The sequence below is a fragment of the Lontra canadensis genome, unplaced genomic scaffold (assembly GCF_010015895.1).
Source record: "Lontra canadensis isolate GAN:19392208 unplaced genomic scaffold, GSC_riverotter_1.0 scaffold83, whole genome shotgun sequence".
NCBI lineage: Eukaryota > Metazoa > Chordata > Mammalia > Carnivora > Mustelidae > Lontra > Lontra canadensis.
In genome coordinates this window covers 677,883-690,914 of record NW_022631077.1, presented here as the reverse complement: position 1 = coordinate 690,914, position 13,032 = coordinate 677,883, and the positions used below count along the sequence as shown (strand labels likewise).

At 39.0% G+C, this 13,032-nt stretch overlaps 1 protein-coding gene across 3 annotated transcripts in view; it reads right to left on the bottom strand.

Annotated features, from left to right (window-relative positions):
• Window positions 1-250: 250 nt before the first annotated feature.
• XKR4 (XK related 4) overlaps window positions 251-13,032 on the bottom strand; it is a 426,854-nt gene continuing 414,072 nt past the window's right edge. The window contains exons 3-4 of one of the 3 annotated variants that reach the window (XR_004385615.1): window positions 8,570-10,709; window positions 251-819 (exon numbers count right to left, since the gene is read on the bottom strand). Coding sequence is in view for 1 of the 3 variants with exons in the window: in XM_032882565.1 (XP_032738456.1) it covers window positions 9,763-10,709 (947 nt within the window). In the remaining 2 variants the exon portion in view is untranslated. Of the gene's footprint in view, window positions 820-6,429; window positions 6,707-7,722; window positions 10,710-13,032 lie in introns of those variants that run through there. The other 2 variants (XR_004385616.1, XM_032882565.1) reach the window with 2 other exon arrangements.

Genomic DNA, 13,032 nt, shown 5'->3' with positions numbered 1-13,032 from the left:
TTTCTTGGAAAACAGAGAAGTGGGAAAGAACCATGATTTTTTAAAATTATGAGACTATTTGTTTACTTTGAAATGAAGATTTAGGCAATAAGAATCTCTACTTGATCTCAGAGTTTGTAACTGACATTTTGTCAGGTCTCAGAAACAACAGGAGGGCCAATACCATAAACTTAGGTACCTCAGTTTGAAACCGGCAATGTCACCACCCAATTGTCGAAGGTTAATTGCAGGAAGCGGGAATCAAATTAAACAGTTACATCCATGCAGATTTTACCTCTGAAATGGAGTTACAGATTCAATTTTCATAAATTCATTATTACAATGCTGACAACAGTACTCTTAAGAAACCAAGTGAGGGCAGCCACGGTACTCAGACAGATCAATCATTAAAGAGATGACAATGATTTTTTTTTTTTTTTTCATTTCCAAACAAGTAGATTTGTATTCATTTAAGGAGTCTCCATGACCCAGTACCTATTCTCTGAGCTATGCAAGCCCCAGGAATCCATTGACATTTTTTTTTCTTTCAAAGCAGTGCTTACTGGCAAAAAACAAATGAAGCAGATGAATATTCATAGCATGAATGATGAGGAAGCAGGTAGCACGAATTCATTAGTGCTCTACTTCACAGAGGTCTTTCTCTTCAGGCCTGGGTACAGCTCCGCACGGAACGAGGGCTCCTTCCCACTAACTGATTAATTTTCCCTCGCGGTAGCTTGGCTACAATATTACAAGTCAAGAATTTGCAAGATTAAAGGGTCTGTTGCATTAATTAACGCAAATCACCTTCAGTAAAGCTTGACAAGTTCCAAGATGTTTCTGTAAAAAAAGAAGGGAATCGATACCATCAGCAATATACATCTTTGTGACAGTCGAGGCTCACATTTCTGAGTGACTGGCTCGTCCCCCTTCCCTTTCCTCATGGCACTAGAGAGATTTATTCCTCTTCCCAGGGCACCAAGCCTCTGATTCAGACCAAGGCAAAGGTTACACTCCAGGATTTCAGAACATATTTCAGTGATCCATTTTCTTTTCTATGTACAATACATTAGAAAGGTTAATAAGGAAAGTTGAATATTTGAGTTCTTTGAAAGAGGGATATAAAATGACAATTCTTTGACTAGCCGACAAATCTCCTTTGGTTACAGGATGGTGTGCTCTTGCTCCCAATTTCAATAGAATAAGAACTCACAGTGGGGCCCACAGAAAGACCAGGTGAAAGGTTAATTGCTAAGTTAATGTAACAGAACCCGACTCACTCATTTTCCAGAATCACAATGGACTGAAATGCTGATGTCAATGAAGACACGTTTTACTGGTTTGTAATCAAAATAGGAATTTCATACAACTATAGAAACCTGAACTATATTTTCAAGCCACTGAGGGGTGATGTAGAACTTACTGATAAATGGATTAATTTGGAATAATAAGAGTGTTGAGTTGATACAACCCCATACCAGAATGCCACTAGAACAGTTAATTTAAATTAGCTCAAACACAACATCTCCATTTGTTAATATTTGTAGCACTTAAATGAAATAAGAATTTGATTAGTTCCATTTTAATGCAAATCAAGCAATAGAGAGAGGAGAGGGCCACCAGCTTCATCTGATAGATGGAAATATAATAAAAACATGAAATTTTACATTTTTTGAAATTCTAATAACAGAGTTAGGTGACAGGCTTTAATAAGAACACAAGAGAAGATTTTGTATTGGTACTAGGCTGGTAATATTTACTTATCAAGTTGATTAATTAGTTTTGACATTGATCTGTTTTTTTATCATGATCTTTGCTCTGCAAACATCATATCAACAACTGTACTCTTCTTGGCTAGTGCAATGGCTAAAATAGCAGTAATCACAGTAATGAACTACTTATAGTGGCTTCAACTTAGAAGCCATGCCTCACACTTCCCACCGTTATTACACCAACTGTTATATTGAGGCTTAACAGGACTCACCAAGAATTCTTTGAATTATTATGTGCTTATACAAATTAATCTTTTTTTTTTCTCTTTCCTTTTACTCCTTAGAGAACCTTTGAGTTTATGCATTCCCTGATCAGAATTATTTCACTTGGAGCAAATTAGTTATGCAAGTGAATAGTTACGTTGAAGCAATATACTTTCTACATCTGTGGGGAGCCAACCACCTGGCCATATTGCAGGGAGAGACATGGTTGCATATGTCAGGATGGTTAATGAGGTGAGTGTGGCTGTCCGACTTCTGAATGTAATAGGCACAGAGTCGCTCTTCTGGGCATGGGAAGCATGGCTTTAGACCAACCTCTCAGGTTGCAGTAATGGAGGCTTAGTTCTGAAAATGTGTTATTCCTAAATAACTACTATGCTGGAGATATAGCATATGTGCTAATGAAGGGTATTTCTGGAAGATCAGACAAGTAGCCTATTAGAAAAGTCTTCAGACTCTTCCTCATTGCATGCCTCTTGTTAAAAGGGGTTCTCAGGAATATCTCCAAAGATTATTCAGTTATGATTGCTTTGAGTCAAGTGCTATGTGCCAAAAAAGTATTTCAATTTCTTTTTGTTGCTTTGGGACCTTGATTTAAAAATGTCTAGTATTGAAGAGACATAAAAACAAATCATAAAATTACTTTTCTCTTTATAGACAGTCAACCATTGTCATCTTATCTTTATATGTATATCATGATCTTATGTTTGTCATTGTGTGTGGCCATTGTTTATTATGAGGCTTCCATAATACAATATTAGAAAAGCTATGTTTCTTTTTTGCTCTAGTATAGAATTAAATGTAGATATTAAAAATAGAAGCTGTGTAATAGAGCAAAAAGGAGTTGAAGTCTGAAGACTCCTATTCTGCTACTAATAACCAAGGTGCAAGTCGCTGGATTATGAGAGACCTTTCTGCACTTGGCTGTGTGTTGCCTGGCAGTGTTAGTCCTGTGGGGGTGATGCTTATGGAACAGATGAGTGAAGGAATCCTGATTATAAAAACTACCTGATCTCTTTGGATCTTGGTTGTCTTATCCATAAAAGAATGTGTTGAAGTAACACTTAGATCTCTTTTAGATGCTATGGTCTATAAAAATTAGTGACTTTTAATTCAACATATCTTCATCAAGATCTGCTTAAATCTTATCAAAGCAGGAAGAGAGAAGATTGTATTTTTCATACATTAAAGTCAGACTGATCACTGCATATTTTTCTAATATAAACACCAAGGTTGAGAAAATTTGGTGTTTATTACTGGCTATTTATTTAGAAACAATTCATTCAACATCATACACAACTTTTTATACAATGTCATCAAATGGGTTTTGATTGTCATCCTGTAGAACTCAGACATATTACATCAAAAGTGAGGAGGGAAAGGATACATCAGTCATTTTATAATCAATTCGACAAATATTTGGTAAATGTTTGCTTTATTCTTTACACCTAACCTTTCAATCTAAGCTAAGATTCCTCAATTTATATGATGGGTCAAGCTAATGGTATAATAATCCTTTTAAATATTAAATTTTATGAGCTGCAAGACATAAAATTTAGAGAAAAATCATGGCAATGGGATAGAATAATGTCACTTCAAATGTTTGTTAATCTATCTTTCCCCCCTCCTCCCTGCCTTCCTTCCTCTATCTCTTTCTCTGTCTCTCTCTCCATCAGAGTGTCTAAGTAAGTACTGGAATTTAGTTATTTTTCCATGTGCCTGACTGGATGCCAGTATAGCACATGAATAGAATACAAGAGAAGAACCATCTGGTTAATTTATATTTATCTCTTACTTTAGTGTAGATTAGGGCCATGGAGGAGGTCGTTGTCCAGAATGGAAGGATAGCACATATCTACCTACTGTGAATTAGGGAGTGGAAGTAAAATTCAATTACAGGTGATAGCAATTTCCATTTCTCATCACGGATTTTTTATTTTTAACTTTTCATCTTGGAAGACATATTTGACTTTAAATGCAATTTGCTTTGGAAAATTTCGTCATCAGGCCATGATTTTATTTCTCCTGAAAACTTGCCAAATCAGAAATTGATGTTGGTGGGAAAATATTCCTGGGTCTTCTAGAAAAATTTGCAGTTGTTAAAAGTTGTTATAAGTTGTGTTCAATTCTCAGCTCCACTATTTCCTAGTTGTGGGACCTCTGGCGATTTGTTTAGCATCTCTGAGATTAGGTTTTGTCATCTGTATGTGGTACTTAACTCATAGATGGTTGTGAGGACTTAAGGAGATCACAAAGGTTAAGTTCTATAGCCCAGCACTGAGCATATGGTAAGTTCCTAGTCATGGTAAATTACCATCAATATGGGGAACTGAACTACAAGAAAATCTAAGGGTAAAAAAATAACCAAAGAAAAAATTTGAGCTTGTCAGTATTTTTGACACATTTGTCAGTATACTATTTACGAGAAAAATATTTTAGCAAAACAATGAGGCATTTCAAGGACATGAAACCATTCCTTACTGAGAGAACATAGACCACAAAAGTTGACTGGAGTTTTACGTTTTGGGTTTAGATCACTGCATGCCATGTAACAAGAGTCCGATTTCTTTTCTTATGGGATCTAGAAAAAGAGCTTCAAATGGATGATCAAACAACATGATACCTTAAACACTCAAGGGAGCATTTCTGAACCCCTCATTTCTGTGGGCAAATGGCTGCTTGCCATTTCTTCCACTTGGCTTTCTGCTGTGAGCACAGAGGCTGTGTTCGAGCTAGCCTAATTGCTACAATTAACAAAATTAAATGGCTCATTGTGTTTTTATACAATTCCACCCACATTTTGAGGAGTTTTCCTGTTGAATGAGTAATCCTACTGTTGAGACTATTGATCGCAGGCCCAAATTGAGTCTTTCTGTATGCCCATTTCTAGGATAGCAACTGGACCAGACATAGATCCGGAAAGAAAGCTCTGCAGTGGACAGTGCAGCCTGCTTGAGTGAGCAGGGGAGATTCAACCCAACCTCTGAGATCACTTCACAGCCTGAGACAGGCCAGGGCCAGAGACTTGGAAATGGAGGTATGGTGCAGGGGGTGAGTAGGGAGTAAAAGGAAATGGTCCTTCCTCAGCCATGTTGAAATGCCCTAGCTTCAGATGGGGAAGAAGGGTGTTATGAGTCACAAGCTGGCTAGAAGCAATAATTTTGATTGTTTTAGAAGTGACACTGGACTGTTGAAGATAAATGAACATGAGTTGATCTGCATCCGTCACTGAGTTTATAGGAACAACCACCTCAGATCATCTGTGTTTTAACCATGGACTTCAAGCATCCTCTGAGCTGTATTTCTGAAAGACAGTCTGAGCTATTTTTAAAAAGGCTTTAAGGAATTCTCCTTAGAAACATAAAAATGCAGACATCTCATCCAAACTTTATATAGAAACAGTAATGGCTAATGGCAAAGATGTATGCAAGTGCAGGGGAGCATATATTTAGTCTAGAAAATGGTTCATTAAAAAAAAAAAAAGGATCCTTGTCTAAACATTGTGGGAGAACTTATTCCACTCAATGGCATTTGGTACATTGAAAGGCGAACATGTAGCTTTACACAATCCTGCTAAGAACACAAAAGTTTTTCTTGGCTCGATTCAACCAGTTGGAAGAAACCAAAATGATTCAAAACTATTCTATTCAACTGCTTAAAAGATGAAAATTTTAGGAGTGATTCGGGTTATTTAAGCTCAAAGTTGCATCTAGGTATTTCCCACCTTATAAGTATGTGGATGTCTTATAGACATTGACTGTAAGCTTGGGCTGAAAAGGAGAAAAAAGCTTTTCCACTTAAATTCTTGTGTCGGTAACACACCAGTTAATATGCATGGAAGGGCAGTATATACTTCATCTTTTTCATCTCTGTTCCTTTAGTTGTGTGTGTATGTATGTATATATATTTGTGTGTATATATATATGTGAAAAATACATGTGTATTATATATACATATATAACATATATGCATATTATGATATTTTTAAAAATAGTCATTGAGATTTCAATGATTCCCATTCAATTTTAAGTGGTCAGTGCTATCACCTCATTTATTCATAGGGTAAAATAGATTGTGCATTTAGGAATTAAGCATACATACGTCAATATACATTTATCTTCGGGTTATCTTTATATTTTATTGTGCTATTTTATTGTGTATATTTATTGTGCTAATACTTGAATTGCATGTTCTTGCCAAGTCAGTAAGAAATCTATTTCATTTGCTGGGTTCACGGCATTATCATAAGTGGATAGTAACTGAGTGTCTGCAAAGTCAGTGTTATCAAATGAGACAGCACATAGTTAAGTAGGACAATGTTAATGGCCAAGAGAATTTAAAGTACAGTCATTATGGGGGAACCAAACTGATTTACATGGAAAAAATTTTTCCTCCACACAAATACTTAAAAATCTCAGTCTGGTTAAATATATATGTTCTTTAATCTTAAATATGGTTTCATTTCAAAATGCTAATTTGAAAGTGAAAAAAAATGTTTAACATTTTCTGTCAGAAAATTTTATGGTCATGTGCAAAAAGTGAGTGCTAACAGCAGGACCCTCTCCTCCCCCTCAGAGAATCCAAGTAGACTCAGGCATAGGAAGTCGGGTCCCACAGAGGAAGAATCCAGCATTTCCAATCTATATGTTAACCATAGCATATTCTTTTTGGATTTTCTGGTTACTGTCTGTGAAGCGTTTCATGGCAGATTGAAAATGAAATCTCAGGAAGAACTAAAACACAAAGACAAAAATCAAACTTTGTTCCATTGTACATTGACAATGTCTCTTTAAATCCTAATACTTTAAACTCTCTGTTATCTGTGTACCTAGAAACTAATAACGGTTCTCATCACCACACCATCTGAGGACAGTGAAGTGATTTTCTGAATCATGGAAAGAAGATTAGGTCACGATTTTCCTCAGAAGTAAAATTTTTTTTTTTTGGTTCTTGGAATTTTGAGAAAGTTTGGAATTTATGGTAGAAATGTCATTTCCTTAGCAAGAATTTTTGACTAACTGAAACACCAGTCTTCAAGTATGTTGGATAACAGAGTATTTACAGTATTTGGGAAATCACTGAGAAATGCAAACGTCTTAGACCCTCCTAACTGTATTCTTACCTCCAAGACAAAGCGCAGAACATTATTGTTTATTCATACAGCACTCATTTCCATTCTTCACATGTTAAATGAGGGATCAAATTGAGAAATAACTCAGGACTTACATGATTGAGGCATGGTGGGGCCTGCTGAGTTTGTGTTGATCGACCACTCTATCTGTAATCTGGTATTTACTCATGGAATCAAAGGTATAGTTCAACTGAGCCATTGAATTTCCAAAGATCATCAATTAAAAGTTTTCTTGGAAATAAGGAAGCTAATAACTCATGGTCCTGCACAAAAGTGAAGAATTTTTGCCAATATAATCATTTTTTTCCTTCTACAATGGGGATGCAATGTTTTCACCAATTGCTGACAAGAAGAGCGTCTTCCTGGGCCTCTACTGGCGACTAGGTAATCTTTTCACATCCGAACAAGAGGTTATTATTTTTTAGTGGAAATCTTGCTTGGAGGATCAAATCATGGAGTACTAGGAAAATACGTCTACTGATTTAAAAAAAAAAAAACCAGCTATTTTTAAAATATTGCTCTGGGGCTTTGTACCAAAGGAAGTCATAGGTTGAGCCCTCTGCCATTTCCTGTGGATGTGATGGGGACAGCAGTCTCTATGACATACCCATACCCACTACAGAAGGTGGCTATTAAACATGACTAATTTAAGTGGATTGTACAGTCCAAATAACCGAATAATTAAGCTAAACGGACTTTTTCTCTTCTCTCCCTCTCTCCCATCTTTTTTTTTTTTTTTTTTTTTTTTTTAGTGACTTGACTAATAGTTAATATATAAGTTGGGTTAATATAAAACCAGGGAAGGAAGTTTAAGACATCTTCCACTGTGGTCAGATTTGTGAGAATGGATGGATGAAAGTAATCATTTACAGCTTTCACATCCTGGGAAACATTGGCCAGTCTTGACAAGCCCTTTCTAGTTAAGCTGATTCTCTTGTCACCTGATATTCTGATAGCACCCCTGGCCAGGTTCCTGGGGGCACCAACATTGCAAAATTGGGTGATCTTGCAAAAGACAAGCGTTCTCAATGTGCTGAGGCAGGCTGACGAAATTTGTGGACCAGTTTCTGATATCCCAAGTAATTATGATGCTTAAAGTATTTTAAACGATTCCAGGTCTATAAAAAAAGTGATGATGCCTATATGTATACCCTATATTTTTATTACAAAAATATTGAAATAATCCATGAGTTATTCCACTCTGCACCAACTATAAAAAAATACTATCAAAGTTTGACCGGCACTTTTAATGCAACAGAAAGCACCATGACCGAGGACACTGGGAACAGAAAGCAGGGAACGTTTACTTGCTGTACGGAGGTATTTAAAACCCAGAAGTTTGTTGTAAGAGTGCGACTTTACAAATGGTTCAAATACAAATCTTAGCTGGATCTAGTGATAAGCCCTCAATCAGTTTGGAAGGTTTTCCCATAGCATATTCACTGCATTGTCTGCTCATACTTACTAAAAAGTGTCCCAAAGCCTCTAAAAGACACATCACTTTGACCTTGGATTGGGGGGGGTAGTCTGTACACAATGGGGAATGTGATGGTGTGCTCTCACGTCCACGTTTGGGGGGCTCATGCCACTCGTTCTCGGGTGTTTGGGACTTCCACGTCAGTCCTGTGGTTGGATGGTGTTTGGCACTAGGAGGGTGTGGCATGGCATGCTCTGTAGCCTTCACACAGAGCCACGCTTTTCTGCGTCTTGAAACACCCAGTTCAGCATGTTTCTCTCCTGCCGCTCTGCACCTCCTTGCCTGTGTGAACTGCGGTAGGCCGGGAAGTCAGATGCTTGTTTTTGCCTTGTTTCCCTGCTTCCTCTTCATGTACTTATTAAATTTTTGCAACTGAATACTGAATCATGATTATCACTTAATTTACATCACGAAATCACTGAGCTCCTTGGTCTTGTCGAAAGCCATAGATGTGCTGCATAGGATTTCTGTCAGAAAGGATGTTCTCGACTGAAATTTAAAATAAAAAACAAATCCTGAAATGTGTTGAAAATGAACCATTCCATTGATTTGAATACATATGTAAACGACAGTTGAGTTTGCTGTCCATGGTAGGATTTGCACGCATGGTAGTGGTTTCCAAATGAGAATGGTCTATGAAATTCTTTTCTAAGTAGTACTATTTTTTTGTTTGTTTGTTTTTTCTGGAGTCTTGAAGGATATATTCTCTCTCTCTTTGTTTTTATATTCAGAATCAGAGCTTTGCATCAAGAAAAGAAATCATCTAAGCTATTTTGACAGAGGACTGGTGCCGTGTGTGTTAGCATGTGTGTGTATGTGTGTGTGTATGTGCGTGTGTGACTGAGTATATTTTTATGCAAAGATCAGTTAACTCCATCAAAACACCCTATTGATTGGAGGCAATGTTTTCCGTGCTCATGGTACCCTCTGGTGGACACGCTGAAAGTGGGCAGGAGGGGCTGGTAGCAACAAGGAGTCCTACTGAGCAGGCACGGTTTGGTTCGGTTCTTTCCCTTCAGCTGCTCTTTTGAAAGGAGACCAGCAGCAGGCGGTCAGCTGACGGAGGGTCCGACGAAGCACATTACAGCCCGTTGCCCTATTCTAGGACAGAGTTTCATTATTGCCACGGCCTTGCTGTTACCCCTTCCCTGGAGGTTGTGGCTCCTCCGAGGCCTTCTATTTTATAAAGTGGTTTCATACTCCAACCGCTCCTGAATAAGGGCATCATCTTTGTACTGCAGCCTTGGAGGAGACGGGGAACATTCAAAGGCTAGAATGGCCTTTCGAAGGCTTCGGTCCAAAACATGTCTCTCCCACGCCGGGTACCTATTCCTGAACAGGTCAATTTTAATGACAGATTCTTCAATCCGTGGTGGGCGAGAGGATGGTGTGGACGGGGCAGTGGGCCTCACCTGAAAGACAGGGACACACCCATCCCGCTCTGCGAATTTCTGGTCGCGGTCACTGGCGACACTGCGGTTGTTGGAGATGGACCGGAGTGTGCTTGTGGCCACTTCTGGAGGCAGAGTGAAGGCAGCGACTGGGTCCTCACAAGCACAACTTGGTGACTGCCCGAATCGGGGTCCATTGGGGTGAAAGAAGGCATAGTACATCAGCATAAAAACGACTCCAGTTAAAAAGCTGCTGAATACCACACACAGCGCTGGGATGGCAAACGCATCTGCAATCTGGGGAGCCTTGTAGAGGTACCAGAGGGCACTCAAGGCTGTATTTTCCAACAGGATCACAAAATAGTAAATGAAGAGCCTGCAGCGTGTCCTGCCTTCCTTGACGTTGAACCAGCTGAAGATATAGATGATCCCCACAACCATGTCGAACACAATCTCTTCCCATTTGGTGATGCAGAATTCTGTCTCACAGTGGACGATCCAGAAGGTCATGATGCACCAGTGGAGAACGATGAAGATCCCAAAGTACAGCTGGAAAACTGAGGCAAAGAGGGCAAAGGTGATGACTCTGGCGGCAATGGTAAAGAAGTGCCAGCAGAACTGGATGACAACAGCCATGTAGCTGATAGGCTTCTTGTCGTCTCGAGAGTCCCGGAGGGCCTTCTGGTAGGAGGCCAAGGCCCAAGCCAAAGACACAAGAGAGGCTGCTGCTGTGAAACCTACAAAGGCAAAAAGGAAGACATTCTGTCAAAAGTGAGATGCAGTGCTGTCCCCTGAAAATAAGGCACATAGTACTGGGGACTTGGGACAGGCTAGCTGTGACCTTAGCAAAGCTCTTTATTTCTCAGAATTCTAGCTCAGATGGGGCTCCTAGTGTCTGTCCTCTGTAGGCCCAACCATACAGAGAAGTCATAACGTTAAGTGGGAATGCTGCTCATAACACACATGGGGGTGTGGGATCAGGAAAGCAGGTGGGGGCTGAACTTTCCGTGTATATGATGGAAACAGATAAACTAAGCTGGTGGTTTTGTGGAATTTGAAAATGACCATGGACTGGAGGTTGACACACTGGGTTGCTCTGTCAACTCTGCATGACGTTGGACAGTCATTTAAACTGGTGTCCTCACTTAGAAAGGGGATGATGTGCAAGGTTCCTGACAGCTTTGAGACACTATGGATGAAAGAGATAAATAATCACCGGAAACATGAGGGGCTAGCTGGTTTACCTTTCTGCTTCTAAACAAGAATAAATGCACTTCATTCACAAGAGAAAGTTTACTCTTTCTTACAAATAAGAACAGGAGGCCATAAAACCTCCTTGGCAATGTTTCTTGTCTTACCTGGGATGCAGTTTGTCCTGCTATAATCTGAACATAATTCTTCCTGCAGCTTTTGTCTGTTCCTTACTGCTCTTCCCTTAGAAGAAGGTCTGTCTGCACCATCACTCACCACTTATTCTTTTGTAGAGGGAAGATTGTACTTCTAGAGAAGTATGTTTACAAATTTTGGGAAAGTAACTTTTATTAATTCCTTCCACTTTTGCTCCATCTGTGGTGTCTGAAGCATCACATCACTTGGTTGGTCCAGACATGGACTTGGTTTACCTGAAAACACACTGGCCTTCTTTGGGAGAGAGCTCATGTGGAGAATTCACTTTGCCACAGAAACATTAATCAATCTGCATACTATGCAACATGCTGTGACAAGACTTATCAAGACTAAGAATAGGTTTTGTGTCTTAAGGTCCAGCTGGTTTTCCTCCACAGATACTAATCATAACCAGGCCACATTCTAGTCTTTGGAAGAGAAGGGAAAAAGTAGAGGAAGGATTGCCAAGAACTTGTGGTGGAACTGGTACTTTGCTTTTATATTTATATTTTGCTTTTATATGTTGTCTATGATCCTTGAAAAATGAATTGGAAAAAAAATTACTCTTGGGGGAACGAGGCACACTAATTGATGGAAAAAACAGTCAACCTCAACAATCATTTCTTACACATTCTCCTTGAGTGAGGTGAACTCCAAAAGACAATATTGACAAGAAAATATTTTCCAAAGGCCACTTCTCATTTCCACCCCCAATCAAGCTAGCAGAATGCACACATCTTACTCTGGATCCTTCTGGCCAACACAAAAGTCTTCCATTACCATAATTCTCTGGTGGTTATGGCAATATTTTAAGTCAGTTAGAGATCAGGACACAAAGGAATTTTTGATAATATAATTTCTTTTCTTTTTCTTGTGCTTAAAAAATTTCTCTCTTTCGTTGTTGGTGTTATTTTTAATGGTAATATAATTTCTATGGGGTGGAAAACACGGACATCAGTTGTAAAGCAAATTTGGAAGTGAAAAGAGAAGGTAGGAAGAAAAATTAGGAGAAAAAGGTGAGACAATGGGAAATAAAAGGTCATGGAATAATGACTTTGAGAACCATAGCCTTATTTTCAGTTTATAACATAAGAACAAAAGGTTGTGCTATTTTAATCCCAACACCTTTGAGTGGCATAGGAGCTGCTCATGACCTCGTTCTTTATCTGTACCATTTTTTTCCATACCATTTGCTCTTTGGATTGTTCTGAAGTATACCGTGTCCTCCTCTTGTGTGTGTGTGTGTGTGTGTGTGTGTGTGTGTGTGTGTGTGTGTGTATGTGGCACCCCAGCGTGGAGACAACACAGGAAAACCCGTTCCTTTTCAAACCCCATGCTCTGGGGACCGTGCTCACGCACAGCGCCACCTTCAGGAAGATGGCTGCATTGCTGGTCAGGTGGATAAAGCGTGAGAAGTGGTCATAATCCAGATGGTACCAGTTTTCACAGGCAGACCTTATTAAAGACTGTTTTTCAAATCAGTGACAAATAGTAAAAAACCAAAAACCAAACCTTACATACACAGCATCATAAGATCGTCTGTTGTCTCACTTAAAAGAATTGGAAAATTGGCTTAGTCCAGATTCCCCTGTAATCTTCAACCCTTTTATTGCATGTCCTAAAAAAGTAACTCAGCCTGCTCCAGGACACTCTAGGAACTTGGTAAGACAATAT